The sequence below is a fragment of the Felis catus genome, chromosome E3, assembly GCF_018350175.1.
Source record: "Felis catus isolate Fca126 chromosome E3, F.catus_Fca126_mat1.0, whole genome shotgun sequence".
Taxonomy (NCBI): Eukaryota; Metazoa; Chordata; class Mammalia; order Carnivora; family Felidae; genus Felis; species Felis catus.
This window is the reverse complement of record NC_058383.1, coordinates 35,098,105-35,116,946: the sequence shown is the minus strand read 5'-3', so window position 1 is coordinate 35,116,946 and position 18,842 is coordinate 35,098,105. Positions and strand designations below refer to the sequence as shown.

General features: G+C 43.9%; 1 protein-coding gene across 7 annotated transcripts in view; it reads left to right on the top strand.

The window, feature by feature from the left end:
• RBFOX1 (RNA binding fox-1 homolog 1) overlaps positions 1 to 18,842 on the top strand; it is a 2,060,838-nt gene that overhangs the window by 1,705,481 nt on the left and 336,515 nt on the right. The window contains exon 1 of one of the 7 annotated variants that reach the window (XM_023246534.2): positions 5,484 to 5,805. The exons of 5 other annotated variants lie outside the window; for them this stretch is intronic. In XM_023246534.2, coding sequence (XP_023102302.1) covers positions 5,719 to 5,805 — 87 coding nt within the window. In that variant the 5' untranslated portion in view covers positions 5,484 to 5,718. Of the gene's footprint in view, positions 1 to 5,483; positions 5,806 to 18,842 lie in introns of those variants that run through there. One more of the 7 variants, XM_023246535.2, reaches the window with a different exon arrangement.

Sequence of the window (18,842 nt, the reverse complement as noted above, 5' to 3'; positions counted from 1 at the left end):
CTCTCTCTCCCCCACCTTGGCCAGGAAGTGGGGTAGGATGAGTGTTTCAGTATCCTGCATGAATCCATATTGTTAGGTAACTACTGTCAGTATTCCAAAGACAGGGAGTGCAATTAATATTGTCCCAGAAACGCTCTGTTGTATGCTTTCTGTTTTGTTCTGTTTTAGTGTTCGGCAAGTGGCGACTGACTTTTGGCTTCTTTTAAGGAAGCGGGTAAAGATTGGTGGAGGTGGTTCTCCACCAATGGAGTGTGATTCTTCTGAGCTGTGGCGGAGGCAGATCCTTCCCAGATGTTAGGGATTGTACAAGGAAATGTGGGCCAAAGCTTCTAGATCTTGCAGGTTTTCAAGAGATATTATAAATCTAAATTTTACATGAGGTGCCTCCATTTAAAACTGTCACCTCTCTTGGGGCATCCGGGTGGCTCAGTTGGTTGAGCATCTGACTTCGGCTCAGGTCATGATCTCGTGGTTGGTAAGGTCGAGCCCCTCATCAGGCTCTGTGCTGCCAGTGTAGAGCCTGCTTTGGATCCTCTGACCCCACCCTCTCTCCCCCTTCCCTACTCTCTCTCATGCTCTCTCGAAAATAAACTCTAAAAAATATATCATCTCTCAGAGCACCTGGTTGGCTCAGTTGGTTAAGTGTCCGACTTCGGCTCAGGTCATGATCTCACGGTTTGTGAGTTCGAGCCCCACATTGGGCTCTGTGCTGACAGCTCAGAGCCTGGAGCCTGCTTTGGATTCTCTCTCTCTCTCTCTCTCTCTCTCGCTCTCTCTCTCTCTCGCTCTCTGCCCCTCCCCCACTTGTGCTTTGTCTCTCTCTCTCTCTCTCTCTCTCAAAAATAAAGTGTAAAAAAATTTTTTTAATAAAAAAATATATCATCTCTCTTTTGCACAATGCAGAGAAGCCATCACCGTCATCAGCATTCTCCTCCCCCTCCTCCCCCTCGTCCTTCAACTCAGACTGGATTTGGTCCATGAGGTTACACTTGGCTCATGTAACCAACAGAATCCATACGGCAGGCATTGGTTTTCTCTGAATGCTCTTGTCTCCCAACCTCCATCCAAAACTTGTGTTTCTTTTCTTTTTCCTTCTCCTACATCGGTGTTTAAACTTTAGGCCGCTGCCCCTCGCAAGGGCTGGTGGTGAGCAGAGTAATCCTCATGTTAGCTCTTGGATGTGGGAAGGAGATGCGGTATCTGACCTCATCTAGGCAGAGGAACCACTTTAATCTAGGAGAGGAAAGAACGAGACAGTGACTGAGAAAAGAGTTGCATCATGGAAGATGGAGAAAGAAGATGGGAGGCGGGTTTTTTGGTTTGTTTTGCGTTTGTTTGTTTCTATCTTCTTTGGAGAGTGGGGTGAGACTGAACTATGAAAGGTTGGCCAAGAAAAAAAAAAAAGTCTCCTGATGGAAATCCCTGACACAGGGAAGATTGACACAGAACCAGCGCTCAACGAAGTGACAGGAAAATCGAGAAGCATGTGGAGAAGCAGAGGGCAACTGAGAAGGAGTTTCTATTTGCTATTATATTAAAGTCTGACTTCCAGAGCTTTAGGTAAAATACATGCTCTCAATTAGGGGTCAGCAAACCATGGTTTGTAAGCCAATCCTAGCCCATTACCCATTTTTATGACCCTCAAACTCTCAATGGTTTTTACACTTTTTCAAGATGGGGAAAAAAATCAAAAGAGGAGTATCTCCTGACAGACGAAAATTGTAGTAAATTCAAATTTCAGTGTTTGTTGGTTTCCATATTGTAAATGCTTTCAGGTGACAATAGCAGTTTTGAGTGGTTACAGCAGAGAGCATAAGGTCGTCAACACCTGAGCTATTTGTCTGTCCACTTACAGAAACAACTTTGCCATCCTGTCTGGGGTGGCTGCTTTAGATTGTGATGTGGGGCCTTTGCTTGAATTCTGTGTTTCGAGGCCTACCTGTGTCTCCCAGTCACGGTCTCTTTCACTCTACATTTTCAAAGCTCCTGCAAAAAACCACAAACTCATATTGGGTAGCTGACTGTTTACCGTGAGCTGTGCCTAGGAGCCAGTGAGGAGCAGAGATGCATAGGCAGTGTCTTTTAGCAGAGGAAATGGAAGTAAGAGAAAAGAATTATAGTCCAGTAATACTAGGTGCTTCCTATTTGGAAAAAATAGGACCTGTGTTAGGAAAAAGAGGTTTTTTTGTTTTCAATGTTTATTTGTTTTTGAGAGAGAGAAAGCATGAGCTGGGGAGGGGCAGAGAGAGAAGGAGACAGAATCCTAAGCAGGTTCCACACTGTCAGTACAGAGCCTAATGTGGGGCTCGAATTCACAAACTGCGAGACCATGAACTGAGCCGAAACCAAGAGTTTCAACTGGCTGAGCTACCCTGGCACCCCAGGAAGAAGAGGTTTTGTTTAATGGTTGTCATTTGATTTTATGTTCTATTAGTTCAAGAAGTTTTTGAGGTAGGTTTAGAGCAAGGATATTTTTAATTCATACAATTTCAAAAATATAACTATTATGATTATATGTGACAGTAATATGTGAATATAAAATCAGAATCAGAGAAAATGTGAACAGCAGTAGTTAGTACTGGAGGTGGTGAGGATAGGAAGACAAAAACACCGATCTGTAAGCAGGAAAGGCCAACACAGTGGACAGAGATGAATCTCTTATTTGGCTTTAAGCTTCCTGGCAGTCAATGTGAAAAGGGTCACAAAACAGTTAGCCCTTATCTTCCAGGATGGGGGTGGGGGAAAATACTGATTACTCAGGATCAGTAAAAACTTTTGTATTATGGAGTTTTTAAAAAGAAAACAAAATGCCCTCTGCAAAAGGTATAGCTAAGTATGTATATATCCCATATATTATGTTACTCATTTCTCCCTGAAATCATGAGATTCTTTAACAAAAACAATATATATGGTAATAAATACAATTATCCTTTGTATTTATGTAACTCCACAGTTTCCAAAACACTCTCTCAATTTTGCTCTTGGGAATAGTCTTGGTGAATTGTAAGTGGATATTGTTGCCTCTATGCTAGTTTAGGAAACTAAGAATCTAAATTGTGTAAATTTCTGGCCTTCCAGACTAAGTTTCCTGCCTCCTCCTCCAATAGTCTTTACATTTTCTAACACTAAAGAGAAATAATCCAATCTGACCCAGCTCTGACCAAAGTAATGAATAGCTCCCCCATCCCGAGAAGGCTGTCTCATGAAGATGCCTCTGTCCTCGTTGGTAACTTCTCAGAAGCACAGTGTTGAAAGTCATAGTCAAAAGCTAAAGTTAGAAACAGTATCAGGCTGTTAAGTAAGAGGGGTCAACTTGCAGCTGTTACTGGAGCTTTCTGAATTGTAACAGTGTGGCTACTTTGATGCAGGAGAATCAATTACAGAGAAACCTTGTCAAGATGGCCAAAATTCAGCCTTAAATAATTGAATTCTCTGCCAAACGCTGTCCACTGTCGTTATCTAGAAATGTAATTATGCAGCTAAATCAAGCAACTAAAATTAGTGTAGTGTAAAAACACCTTGGCTATCTAAAAGTGGAGGAATTGACATTTGGATTTAGAAAAAGCCAATAGTTGAATATGGTTTGCGGTGTCTGAAGCTCTCTGAGTTTCTACAAAATCTATATCCTGTGTCCTGCTTGGAGTTAGAGGTGGAATGTGGCAAGCGGATGTTTGGTTTGAAGGTGATTTCCAGTGATCCCTGGGCCTTCGGCGTTAGCTGAGTGGACTCACTTGGTCACTTGCACGCCCTTGCTCTCAAAACCGGGAGCTCTCCACATGCCCATGTGCCTTCTTGCCACGAGTGACTCTGTGAATTTATCTGTGCCTTCAATCTGAAGCTGAAGATGTATCCATACTGACCATCAGGAGAACACAACACACATGATAGGAACAGCTAATAGCCTTTAGTATGGTATCCATGATATGATGCCCGGAGCTTTGCCACACGACCCCATGGGGCAGGGTCTATTATTACTGCAGTTTTCTAGGTGAAGAAACCAAGGTTCAGGGATGCTAAGTCACTTGTTCCACCATCACACAGCTAGTGTGTGAGACACCCAAATCAATTGCATTTCAATTCATGTAATGCCAGAGGAATTTACTTATTACCGTGGAAACTATCCCAGACAATCCTTTGGGTATTTTCAAGCATCAGAAAGATTGCAAATATTGGCTTGAATTTATTTTTCGTCCTTAGTTTGGTGGATATGCCTTTAAACTCTGGGAACAGGAAACCATCTCGTATGAACACACTGCATAGTCACAGATGACCATTGAAAGATCAAGGACAGAGAATCTGTGTTTTGTTTTGTTTTGTTTTGTTTTGAAAGCATGCGAAGTTCTGTTAGAGAATGAAGTACTCTGCTGCATATAGTGAGTCGCCTGGTTAGGAATTGTGTTCGGAGCCCGGCACTGACTCTTAACAAGGGTACACGTGTGGGAAACCGATTCGACTAGTATAAGTCCACTTCTCTGTGTGTTCCCTGGAACTGGTAACAGTACTGACTTCAGAGAGTTGTGAGAATAACATTACATAACCTGTGTAAACAACTTAGTTCATTCTCTGTGTGTAGCACACTCTGCAAGTATTAGCTGGTATTCTTTTTCTTTTTAAATTTTTTTTTTTAGCATTTATTTATTATTGAGAGACAGAGAGAGAGAGAGAGAGAGAGCATGAGCAGGGGAAGGGCAGAGAGAGAGACACAGAATCCGAATCCAAAGCAGGCTCCAGGCTCTGAGCTGTCAGCACAGAGACAGATGAGGGGCTCGAACTGATGAACCGTGAGATCATGACCTGAGCTGAAGTCAGATGCTCAGCCGACGGAGCCACCCAGGCGCCCCGCTGGTATTCTTATCGTATGATTTGCACAGATTGCCCCTTTAAAATTAAAGCCAGTGAGGGGCGCCTGGCTGGGTCCGTTGGCTGAGCGTCCGACTTCGGCTCAGGTCATGATCTCGTGTTTTGTGAGTTCGAGCCCCACGTCAGGCTCTGTGCTGACAGGTCCAAGCCTGGAACCTGCTTCAGATTCTGTGTCTCCCTGTCTCTCTGCCCACCCCCCGCCCCACTCTGTCTCTGTCTTTCTCAAAAATAAATATTAAAAATTTTTTTAATGAAATAAAATTAAATTAAATTAAAGCCAGTGACAGAGAGAGAAAGAGAGAGAAGCACAGATTAGATGGTCTCCTTAGCTTCTTTTTGATCAGCGCCAAAGGGAGCCCACATTTACCTACTTGATTTTTAAGTAGCGACTGATAATCCTATCGGTTTACAAGTCTCATTTTCCTCTCTAAAAATCCCATGCAGACTTTGTCCCTTGCCTTTTGCCCAACTTCATCGGGAAGAGCCCCATTCCTGTGGCCTACCTCTCTCTCTCAGTCATCTGGCCTCTCTCTCACTCTCTCTGAGAACTAAATTAATGAAGAGTATTTGGTTAGTCATGTTAGGCAAGCCGTTCCCAAAATAGCACCTTCCATTTTGGTAGATTCAACTCTGCAGCTGCTGTGTCTCTTCGGCGTCTGGGAAGAAAACTTTCACATTAAGAGTTGCTGATGCGGATTTTCTTTCTTTCCCCCTCTCGGCGTTGATGAGTGCCTGGCTCGTGACAGAAGCGATTTGGCTCTCGGCTTTGTAGTTCCGAAGAAGTTGGGTCTGTAGATTTTCCCCTAACTCTCCACTGATGTGTTGAGCTTCAGAGGGAATAATACCTTCACGTAAAGCATGTTGCCTTCTCAAGGAGTACTCCTGCATCCCTATGGCGTGCCTATGATTGTTCCTGCAGCCCCCTACTTTCCCGGACTGATCCAGGTAATTCAAGGCCACTGCCAGCCAGCAACTTAACTCCAGAGCGCTCAGAGTAATAATTGGAATTTTTATGGTTGAGAAAGCAAACACTTTTAATACAGGAAAAAGCCCTCATGTAGTCAGGGGGAAGACAGTAGGAAATCACCAAGATGGATCACCCTAATCTGGCTATTGACATCTCTCATGGCTGAATAAATGGTGTAGTTGAGCCATATTTGCTTGTATCGATCTGGGTGCTGTTTAACATTCATGCCTTTGCTTCAGGAGGTTGACCACGGGGCAAAGGATTTGCTCTCCTTCCCAGCTTTCTGAGGGACTCAGTCTCCCAGAGCAGATCATGAGGCAAAGTAACTTATCATGAGGTGACTTGGTGAAGAGCTTTAGCCCAGGAAATAGAAGGAGCATGAAATATGCATTAATTTATATGTTTGCCTTCATGTGGGTTGTCTATTTTTATAGAAGTGCCCTGCCCCCCACCTCACCTGGGTCGAGTGGTGGCATTGAGGCAAAAAGGAACACGCTGTTGATGGTTCATTTATGAAGTTCAGAGATTACTTTAGGACTCCCTTACCAGCTGTTTACATCTTAATGATGGCAAGAAAGTGGAGGATTGAAATGTGTGTTGGTTTTACTTTTAAGCCTATTAATTTTGTGCAGGGAGACTCATCTACCAATAAGATACTTGGGACTTTCCACCCCCCCTCCTTAGCATAAGTTTGTCTTTTTTAAACAAGCATTGGCTTCTGGGTGTATGTCCAAAGTTCTCTGTGGAAAGCGAACACCTACTAGTCACAGAGCCTGAACATCCTGGGAAACCCAGATGGTTGCTTTGCTGTTGTTTTCTTGTTTGTTTGAGAACAGCCATCGCTTTGTAGTTAATTCTGTCTCTTGTTTCTGCAGGAAAGGAAAACTGAATGTATTTTGTGTTTAGTGCACCCTTTCACCCTTATCCTTGTGCCCCCTCCGCAACTATATTTGAAAAGTCTGCAGTACCCTACCTTCTTAATTAAAATTTCTGGGGAGGGCTCTGGTCAAACTCAGTTTCCCCCCTTTTCCAAATGGTGCTTGTGAACCTTAAGAACTTGGGTGATTCGAGACATGCAGGGGCGATTCTCAATAATAACAAAACATTCTATCATCCTAGACTTACGGCCATTGCTTAGCTTGGAAACCCCTATATTATACGTGAGACATATATACACTGCCTGGAGAATGGTCCTTAACAACATGGAAATCGTTCCATCTTTCCTGGTGTAAGCAGGCCAGTGGGGTGTGCGTGGAGTCTGAAGGAGGACTCCATGGCAAACTGGAAGGCCTTTTGCTTCCATTGGAAACTTGGGGTGAAGGTCGGCTGTTGGAGTTTTGTCAGACCCTCTGCCGCCCCGTCCGATAAATAATTACAAGCAAATCGTGCCCTTCACTCTATGCTGATTGATGCTGAAATTGCTTTTGAAAGTTCTCATAAGTTCCTGTTATAGATTAAGTGCCGGTGTAGGAAAAATAACGGCACGCACTGAAATGGGTGAATGTAATCAGGCTTAATGGACTTGAGAGCTTGTTGGGAATTGAATAACTATCGATTTGCTGGAATGTTGCTGTCATTACGAAATGCCACTCTGGACGTATTACCCCAATGATAGATGAGGAGACGCACGGGCCAGCTGAGAAATTGGGGAGGCCCTCTTTCTTCCTTTTTTGCAGAGTGTTGGAGAAAACATATCCAGTTATTTTTGGAAGGAACAAGTGATTTTACTTGCAAATCTTAGCCCGATCATACTTTGTTTTCCCAAGTGACACCTTTGCTAACTAGTTACCCATAAGTCAGGAGAGCAGTGCAGCGGGGAGGCTCTGGACCAGCTGCTGTGACATATTCATCTTCTTCCTCTCTCACTCCCCTGGAATGCACTAAAATGGTATGGCTGGAGAGAGACCAGCTTCATTTCTGGTTTGCTGAGAGACCCTGTGTTATTTACCCATTGGCATCATGAAACTCAGATCACTTGGTTGCAGAAACATTTTCAAGGGGAGGAGAAGCAACTCAAAGAGGGAAAAATTGTAACACACACACACACACACACACACACACACACACACACACACACACACTCACCTTCTAGCTGGGCCTTCTGATGCCAGCTGTCCTGTATCCCAGCAGGCTGTATCAGCTTGCTTACCAGTTCCTTGACCTTGTGGTTTTTTTCCCAACTCCTCAAGAGTTGCAAGAGCTTCCCTGTAGGGAAGGAAGGTGCCGCCCACACCTTAATAATGTCATCAGCAGGACACTAAAAGTGATCCAAAATAGTGTGTGTACTCCATCATCGGTAGTAAGTTCCCTATGCCTGGAGTTACACGGACAGAGCTTTGGTAGCCACTTGGCAGGGTTGTTGGATCAGAGTTTGAGATTCCTCCCAAGGTCTTTCCAACCTCAAGAGCCAACAATTCTGTGGCAGAAGAGTTTCTGCCACTTTTTGAATTAATACTAGTAGCATTGCCCTGTTTTGGTCTACTCACTTGAAGAAAAAAATAAATAATGGACCAGATATCATAACAGGCTTTAATAGAGCATCACGTTGTCTGGCAAAAACAGAGTAGAGCCGTTTTCTAGTAATTCTAAGGCTGTTGCTCACCAGGATCTTCTGTTCTAGGACTGAATTCCATAGTTACCAGTGATCCCCATCCGCCATCCCTCAAGAAAGCCAGAATCATTATCATGCTGGTTCTCCTGAACCCATCTTCTGGTATCAAAACCTGTTGAATATATGGAAAGGTGGATAGTTTTTCCTTCTAGCCATGTAAAGAATTTCTGAATGACCATAGGGGATTGAGCTGAACCAGTTTGGAGCGTTTCATGGGTAGTGAGAAGCAGAAGAGAAGAGAAAAAGAGTAATATTGCCGGGGCACCTGGGTGGCTTGGTTGGTTGTGCATCTGACTTCAGCTCAGGTCACGATCTCGCAGTTTGGGAGTTCGAGTCCCGCGTCAGGCTCTGTGCTGACAGCTCAGAGCCTGGAGCCTGCTTCAGATTCTATGTCTCCCTCTCTCTCTGCTCCTCCCTTGCATGTGCTTTGTCTCTCTCTGTCTCTCAAAAATGAATAAATGTAAAAAAAAATTTTTTAAAGAGTAATATTACCAAGTGCATTGTATAAACCTTAATCCTTTCCCTTTGTATGAATCTCAATCTTGGTATCTTGGGATAAAAAGAAACAATGTATGTTCCTCTCAAACTTCTTTATTTACTTCTAAATTTTCAACAATACATTGAATGATCAATGCACTCTCTGATCTGAAAACAAGGAAGGTCTGACAAATCAGTCGTCAAAGTCAGTCTTGAATCCAGAACTTCCCAAGATGACTTATTTAAACCATAGACCATGGCCGCAGCATACCAAGCAACATAATAAAACAATGGCTTTATAAATGATTAGTATGTTTGGTTAGTGCTTAGATCTAATGAGCCCTTGTTTCAGGGTTATAAGTTCAGATTTGCACCCCTCACTGTAGATACTTAAACAAAGTGTATGCCCTTTGGCCACACGTGGCTAGATCCTTCTCCATACTGGGACAGATAATTCCCATCTCATCTAGATATTATAGATAGTGGGTCAAAAGACCATTTTTCTAGATGGAAGTCAGTGTAAACAGAACCCCATCTATGTCACCATGCATTTGTTAATTAAGTTATTCATTAATGCTCATGTATTTTAGACGAGGCATTGGTCAGGACACCCAGGACACAAAAGTGATAGTCATAGCCACTGACATGTAGGTTCACAACCAGTGGAAGAGAACACTAGATAAACACAAAACTTATACTACAGTAAAAACATTAGAAAAGAATGACAGGTAACAATTATTGAGTAATTGCTATGAACCAGTTGCTGTGCTAAATACTTAGGTATATTATCTCACTTTTTCTTACAAAACCCTAAGTTGAGTACTTACTGGCCTACCATCCCCTATCTGTAATTTTAAATTCCACAAAGCTCTGTAAATCAGGGTGTTTTCTGGGGAGAAGTTTGGTACCAAAACTGATTTGGGAAGCAAACTTGACCTAAAATGATGTGTGGCTATTTATAGACTTTCTTTATCCCTCTTAGTGTGAATATTCACATATTTTGCTACAGGGATATTTAAGTGTTTGATTTCAGAATGTTGTCCCAGACCCTGCTGAGAGTGTTACATAATCGATGTTTCCACTGAAATACCTTTCTGAAAAAGACAATTCCTATCCGTCCCCCATAAAAAAATTGAAATTTCAAAATACACATGACCCCAATGATCTCAACAAGGAATCAGAGTCTTGGATTATGGTGCCCTTTCTACCTATGAAGAACCTGAAGCTGACCCTTGAGAAAGGGAGCTTGTCCAAGTTCACAGGAATGTCAGTTACAGATCTGAGATTTGGATCAGGTATGTTGGGCCAGAATCTTCCCTCTTCGCCAGTCTGCTGTTGAGGTGCATCCATGGGAATGCATATGAAAACAGGAGAGGGAGCAGGTGGATGTCTCTTAGAGTAGGAAAGAGTGTGGTTAAAAGGGAAGGGTGGTGTTTGAGCTGAGCTCTAAAGCACCGGCAGGCATTCAGTGCAAACTAAGGAGAGGTCTTCCTACCAGAGCAGAGAATTCAGGTGAATTCATGGTGTTGGGGTGACACAGCAAGAAGGAACTTCGGTATCTTCCCCATCCCACTGCACTGTAGAGTTTGAGATTGTTTGCACATAGGACTCAAACATCAAAAAGCATAGGTGGAAAGAACCTTGGAAGAATCTCTGAAATACCTCTTACGGCCTGAATTTCTGAGCGCTCTACCCAGGAATGGGCTCCGAAATACCCTTCTGTGAATACCGCCGGGAGTGTCCACTTTCCTGGGTTTGGGTCCTGAGCACTCGATGCCATCTTTTCTCTCAGAGACTCTAAGCTCTCTAGAGGCTGTGTGTTTTCTGACTTAACCTTTCTAGAGTAGACAGTGGCAGAAAAATACTGATTAGTGCCTCTCTGATAGGGATAGCAGTGGTAGGAGCAAACCCTGCATTCTGGATTCCGAAGCAGAAATCAGCATCGTTGAATCTGGCAATGTAGTTGATGGCGGATCTGCATACATATGTGGTGATGCCAGGAATTATCCAAGTGGAGAAGCTGTCCCAACAGAAAGACAGAGGAAGGTAGAGGTCATTTGGATACATGTCTGGGTGAACGAAAAAGAATTCCACTTGTTCTGGTCTATGGCTGGTGGAGCCAGTTTCATATCCTGATATTTCTGCCCTGCAATATTATCTACATGTTTGGAGTATCTGCTGATCTGGAAAGAAATCAGAAGGCACACCTGATGTAAATGTTAGTGGTGTCATTTACTTTGAGGCTGCTCTGTCTTAGTCACTAAGTGACTTTTCTGTACTGCCGAAGAGGCCATGTCAACGGCAGACTAAATTAAAGAGTCAGGGAGGTGGCAAGGAGAGTTTGGAGTCAAATAGGTCCGGGTTGATGTATTGGCTCTGGCATTTACTAAGCATGTGGCCCTGGGCCTGTCAGTTAACCTCTCCGAGGCTGTGTGCTCAGCTACAAAACAAAAGCAGGAATCCCTGACTTGCAGGGTGTTTGTGAGCTTTAAATGTGATCTATCTCATTAGCGATTGTTTATCGAGCACCTACTGTATGTGAGGCTTTGAACTAAGAGAGGGTGATGAGCCAGAATAAAAGACACCCAAGACCCCTTTCCACACAAAGGTTCCACCCTAATACACAGGAAAGATGTGGGACATCCGTATCCATATGTATATCCATGTCTATAGCTGTATCTGTATCTGTATCTCATCTATATCTATGTATCTCCATCTCTGTCTGTAGCTCTGTATCCAGTATGGTAGATGCTCATTCTGCATTATTCGAGAAGGAGAAAGTGAGAGAAAGATGTATGATGAACGTTTATTTAGGACTCTTTTATTTGCAACTGACAAAAGTCTAATGCATATTGCTTAGAGGGGAAAAAGAAAACATCCAGCTTCAGGCGCAGTTGAATTCAGTCTCCCAACAACCCAAGTCATGTCTCTCCACAACTCTGCTGGGGTTGTCTTTTCTGGATCTTCATTCACAAGCACACCACATCTAAGTGGTGGCACAAATGGTCCCCAAGCATCTCCGGGGCTCACATCCCAATCCATCTTTTTGCAAGTCTCTTTCCCAACTGTTCCTGCAAAATTTTCCAGATAGCAGTCTCCTTGGCTTACCTTGCAAACCATGCCCACCCTGAAAGCAGTCCTCTTGCCTCACTGCTCACATTGGATCTGGATGGTGTTGTCATCCTGACTGAGCTGTAGGGGCTGTGAATAGAGGGAAAAAATGAGTCTTGTTCTCACAGTAAGGTGTTGGACAGGCAAATGTCAGCTTCTCATGATCAGCAATCCTAACTGAAGGTATTACAGACATCCAGACATGGTTTTTTTTGCTCCCCTGAACCCTACATACACCCTCTCCAGGGAAGGAAGTGTGGGACTCTGATCTTAATTAAACTCATTGAGGGGCCCCTAGGTGACTCAGTCGGTTAAGAGTCTGACTGTGGCTCAGGTCATGATCTCATGCTTTGTGGGTTCAAGCCCTGCCTCAGGCTCTGTGCTGACAGCTCAGAGCCTGGAGCCTGCTTAGGATGCTCTGTCTCCTTCTATCTCTCTGTCTTTCTCTCTCTATCACAAAAATGAATAAAACTTTAAAAGAAATTATTATCCTCATTGACCGATGCCAGTTATCACATTCACCAAGCAGTTAAATATCATCTAGCGCATTTTGCTTCTCCATTAACGATCAAATGTATCAAAGTTAGATATGGCAATTTTACTTAGCATCTTCCCACCTAAATTAATTACAGTATTGTTTCCCACTAGGGTGTGTTGGGAGCATTCTGACTATTTTTCAGGTGAGGACACCATGCATGATCTAGTGAAGTAAAGACAGTCTGATAAGCATATTCAATAAAGCAAGATTGGGCTGCTCAAATCAACAACTTTATGTCTCTTTATATTAGCAATACGTACATACATAAATATATAAAGAAAGAAAAACCAAAGCCTTCCAGTTAAGTTTGAAATAATGTGGACTGTCCATCGTTGCAAAGCACTTTGGAGATCCTAGCGACTTGCCCCGTTCTGTTTTATAGAAATGCACTTTTTATTTTTAATTAAAAGATTAAAGGGACACTGTCAATCTCTTCTGATTAATATCAGTCCTATAAAAAGGATGTGTTTCTGCAGCAACCATCTGTCATTTTGATCATTTTAAAGGCATGCTATATCAGCAAGTCTGCTTTTTATAATATGTTGGCATGGGACACACAGAGCTGGAGAGAGTTGTGGATTTCACACTCCACTTTGCTGCTTTGGTGTTCAGCAATCTGAGCCTTTGATGGTGAAGCAGAACCCCCTCCCTGTCTTTTAAAGGTTGTTTTGGGTAAGTGTTTTCCCCGGCTGATTTATGACAGAGATGCTCACCCCTATTTATGTTTCTCTCACGTCTAAAGATAGGCCTATCACACATGCATCCCACCAGCGTGGAAGAAGCCAGCATATCCACTTGATTAACTGCTGAACCTTAGGAGGTGTCCAGAAACGTTGAACTCAGTACTCCGCATGTCTTTTCCTCTGGGGAACTGGGACCATTGTCTTCTGCAAAGCCTAGTTCCTAGCTTGAGCTCTCCGGGTTGTAAAAGTCAGAGACAGAGGCATTGTGACAGTCATTTATTTATTATAATAATTTTTCATGGGTCAGGGTTCCATGTTGGATTGTCTTCTAAGCTCTGGAGACATTGAGATGATTAAGACCCAGTCTCTCTCCTCAGAGGTGGAGTCCCTGGCCACATCGCTGGTGAGAAAGTCAGAGGTTAAACACAGCTGCTTGATGGTGGAACTCTGTAGAGTCTCAACTGCACTCACCCCACACAGTATGAGGTCCCCACCACTGTCAGTGGCTTGGGCAGTCGCGATGGATTTTTCTACAGTTCCAGGAAGATGGCTTCCTTAAATTTTTTTTTTAATGTTTATTTACCTTTGAGATAGAGAGAGACAGAGCATGAACAGTGGAGGGGCAGAGAGAAAGGGAGACACAGAATCTGAAGCAGGCTCCAGGCTCAGAACTGTCAGCACAGAGCCCTACGCGGGGCTCGAACTCATGGATTGTGAGATCACGACCTCAGCCGAAGCCAGACACTCAACCGACTGAGCCACCCAGGCGTCCCTCAGGAAGATGGCTTCCTGTAGATAGTTCCTCTATCCTTCCCAAATAACAGGGTTTCTGGTATGTTCCAGGAAACAAAGGGTGGAGGTTTTTTTGTTTTTTTGAGGAAGACCTCTATCTCTGAAACAGTGGTTCAGTTTTGTCCTGTCCTACCTTCTATCTGGCTCAGAGTAATGCAGTGAGTTCAGCATACCATGCTGGGAGAGAGGATGACCTCCCTTAGCTGTTATTTTTCCTTCCACTCCGTAATCCGCACTGGCTCCTCAAGGTAGAGAGGATTTGGAGGAGGCAGTCACCTTGCGCATTCCAAGGTGTTTTCACAAAATGCTCTCTGAAGAGCCATTTCTTCTCATTTCATGAGGTAGCCCAGTTAAGGATTTAGATCAGAGAATTTAGAACATAGGATCTAGACCAGGGGAGCTTGAATCCGGCCACGACCTTCTCCTGGTGACTTTGGGCAAATTGTTTGACCTCTCTGACCCTCCACTTGCTCCTCTATACAATGGGAGTAATAGGCAATATTCTCTACCTCCCAAAGTCAATGTCAGGCATAAAAGAGTGCAAAAATGACCACACCCAAGGCATTTGCAGTGCAACCACGATGCTATTCAGGAAGCTTGGCATAATGCCAAGGTCTGGGTGCCCTACTCAGACCAATCTGAGTAGGCATCTTGGCCCCTGTGTGATGTGGGGCTCCATGTCTCTGAGTTTCCATTGTCTCAACTTGACAATGGGGGAAGGAACCCAGAGGATCTGATGAGATGATGCTTGTGAAGCATGGAGAACAACCCCTGCTCATTGTAGGTGTTCCATAATGGATGGCCAGAGTTGCTGCTGTCTTGGTTTGGTTTTGTTTTCTTTTGTTTTTTGTTTTGTTTTGTTTTGTTTTGTTTTGTTTTCTTTCACAATATCCTGGGTTGCTGCACTTTCTTTTCCATACAGAGATGCTCTGGATTTGGGCGTTAAGTGGGCACAATTGTAACTCTCTGTTCCCTCTCTCAGTGGAGATTCTCAATAACCAGGGGCATGCTTTTTGGTGCAGCTGGACAGAGTGGGGTACCATTGGGGAATGCTATGAAAGAGAGAAAGAGATACCACCATGGGGTTTGACATGCATAGCCCATGGCCTTGGGTGGGATGAAACCCACACCCCTTCCCATTCCCTAAGTCAGTGGCCTGGGGAGCTGGGGCTACTGGTCACACACCAAGAAGGATGTAAAGGCCTCACTCATATGGAATCCTTGCCCAAATCTTTGTCCACTGGCTCTAGTAGGACTTCTGGGGCTGGAACCAGAACTGGCTGGGAGGAGTGGACTTTGAATGGGAAAGAGAAGCCCAACCCCTTCCCTCCATGTGGCCATAGCCTTCTGGGGACAAATTCTTTGGGACCACCCACATCCCTGTTCCATGCAGCTCCTAGCACACTGTGGGCGCTTAATAAATGTTAAATAATAAGAATAGCTTCCATCTGTCAGCACCCGGCGGCAGGGAGGAGTGTGAGTGCAAGACTGCCGACTGGCACTGGGCAGCCTGCGGAGAGCCTTCGGGGAGGGAAACGCGGCTTAGAGAGACACCTCCAGAACCTCCTTCATCAGTGTGCTCTCCAGCCCTGCCACTGATCGGCACGTGGGCAAGCTTGCTGACCTGTGCTGTCTGCCCTGGACCTCGGATTGTCTGCGTCAGAATGGCAGGGCCCAGTGAACTACGTGCTTCCCCGGCAATCCCGGGTTTCCCGTGAACAGCTGGATTGGGGAACTGGTGTTACCCAACAATGCAGGGGCTTTGTTGAGGTTTAAAAGGGGCGAAGGATCTGCCCTCTGAACAGACGGTGTCATAAATTCATACTTCCGTCATTTTCTTGGAAGAAAATGCCTACTGGGCTTTTCGCATTTAGTTATGATAAAAACAACAGCAGCTGCTCGTTTTCAGGCATTTACGATGTACCAGGCTGTGTGTAAGGCATTTCACCTGCAGTATCTAAGTGAAGTGTTGTATTTGGGAGAGGAAAAAGCAGGCTAACAGGACGACGTAGGGGTGTAGGCTCTGGAACGGACTACCTGGCTCATCTCCTGCCTCCACCTGTGTGACCTTGGGCATCACTTACTACCTGTGTGACCTTGGGTGTGGTAACACCTCCTCTGGGCAGCATTAACCTTGCTGGGTGATAGTTAAAGGAACCAAAGCGTATAAAGTTCATAGCACAGTGCCTGGCACATGGAAAGTAGTCAGGAAGCATATTAGCAAGTTTATTTTCAAGCACAACTAAAATGCTACCACAAACAACACCAGAACTAACCATACAGTAGAGGCAATATGGAGCGTTTGCAGATATATATGTGTGTGTGTGTGTGTGTGTGTGTGTGTGTGTGTGTATATATATATATATATATATATATATTGCACCTTGGCTAAGAGGGTGAGCTCTCGAAACAGACTGCTGGGTTAGAGTCTCAGCTTTGCCTCCTTGGTAAAGCTCCTAAATTGCCCTCATCTGTAAAATGGACATATTCGAAGCACCTAAATCCATGCTTTCGTATCCTCCTCCATTGGATGGGGACCATATCAGAGTTGCTTTTGAGGATCAGATGAGTTAATATTTGTAAGGCACTTATAATGGTACGTGGTATATAGTAAGACTCAATAAGAATAGGAATAAGTAATAACATAATAAGGATTAGATAATAAGATGATATATATTATGTACATATAATAACATGTGTTTCATATAATATACATATGTGTATTATATATAACATAATTATAATATACTATTACATATAATTATATAATTGTATATAATTATCCATTTTATAATTATACTATTACATATAATTATATAATGATACATAAATTAAAACATAATATATATATTATGTATCTTACAATAATCATATAATATTATGATTATGTGATGTAATATGTGATTGTACAATATATGATTATATGATCGCATATGATATAGTCAAATAGTAATATTTTTATAATTACTATATTATAATTACATGTTAAAAATTATATTACTATTATTTCCACTGTTGCTACTCCTACTGGTCTCTCCTTTGGGTCTTTTCCATAGGATATTTCTACTGCCCCAAACAACCCTGGAAAGACTTCCTTTCAAGGAAACAGGCCCAGTGCTGGCTTCAGCAGCACATACAAGGAAACTGAGGCCCAGCAAAGTGAACTAACCTGCCCGAGCTCTCAGGGCTTGGAAATGGCAGACGTGGGGATGTTCCCAAGGACCGTACTGTGCTGTGTGGCTTTGGTGCCTCTGCCCGTCCTCCGCAGGGGAACAGCCTTGTCTCTTCCCCGTACAACCTATTCTGAGCAGAAGGCTAACAGGGTTTTGTGCCGCTGTCATTTCTGATCAGCTTTCCTCCCTCTGTCTTGCAGCCTTCTGTCAGGAGATCTTGTTCTCCCGAGGAAGCCTGATTCCTCCAGGAGATCAAAACGGGAGGTGGGGCGGTGACAAACGGCAAGGAGGGGGCTGCCAGGACATGGTCCTTGTGGCTTTGTTTACAAGACCTTCTCTTTGGTTATCAATGTCTAAACCTTCTGGAAATGCACTTTCTGTTTTCCCTTTAAACACAAATCAAGCAACGTTACCAACACACATTCTCTGTCAAACATGTCAGTTACTCCAGGGGCCGCGGACAGCTTGCAAGCGATGTCTTCTATTGTTACTGTGGTGGTGTGTTATTTCTCCCTTCAACAGCTCTGCATTTGTTCTGCTGAGAGGTGTAAACACCGAGGTGCCTGGTATCTGTTAGGTTTTGACAGAAAATGTGAAATTGACGTGGACCGTCCAACGACCATCTTAATAAGGCGAGGCTCCCGTGGGCTCATGGAGAGTGGCCATGCAGAGCCCTGGATTTGCCTGGAGCCTTTTCCAGGAATTTGGGTGGGGGCTTAAGGACTCTAATGAGCTAGGGCTTGTTTCACACCTGGCGTTTTGGCAGGTGGTTCCCATTGTGACTTAGCTGAGGGACTTGGTGCTGCCTGCCAGAGGGCCTTAAGATTTGTGTGGGGGCCTAGCAGATGTTGCACAAGCGTTCGCCCATCATACAGAACGCCATTCATCAGCTGCTGAGTCCTGTCCCTGTCTGTGTTGTAAGGGACCAGAGCTCCCACTTGCTGCATGGTGATGGGGTAGCCTAGGGAAGGATAAAAAGCCTTCCATTGCTGAGGGTAATGCAGACCATATGGAATTCTTATCTGTTCGAACAGTTGTGGGGTTTGGGTGCACGGTGCTGTCTGCATGTGTATTTTCTTTCATGTGTTTGGTTCTAGCTAGTCAGAGCTTCACTGAGGAACATGTTGTAGAGTTCACTCCTGGGGATGGGCAAGGCATGTGTCCCATGACATCTCTGCTTTCCGGCTTTCCAACTTCCTCATGGAAAGTGTTAGTTGCGCACACAATCACAAGCAACCCCCCTGCCCTCCCTGGGCAGGTGAACATTCCTCTGCCATCTTGGGGTCTTGTTGCTGACACATCGTGGTTTCCAGTGTCCCATGTGACTCAGGAGCACCTGCTTCATTCATGCCTTTGTGTTCAGATCTGCTCTGATATCAGCGACAAGTTGAATAAAAACCAGTTGGGCCTCCTATGGGTTGAAAGATGACAGGTGATTTTGAATATCAAGAAACCAAAGATGATTTTTGAATGTGAGTGTTTTTGTTAAGATCCTTTTGGTCGAGGCACAGAACCCAATCCTGGCTAGTTTAACAGGGAAGTGTTTATATTTTGCAGTTTTTGAGGGGTAATGTGTAAACAGTCAAATGCACAGAAAAGGGGAAAACAAAAGAAAATCAAGCCAAGGGAA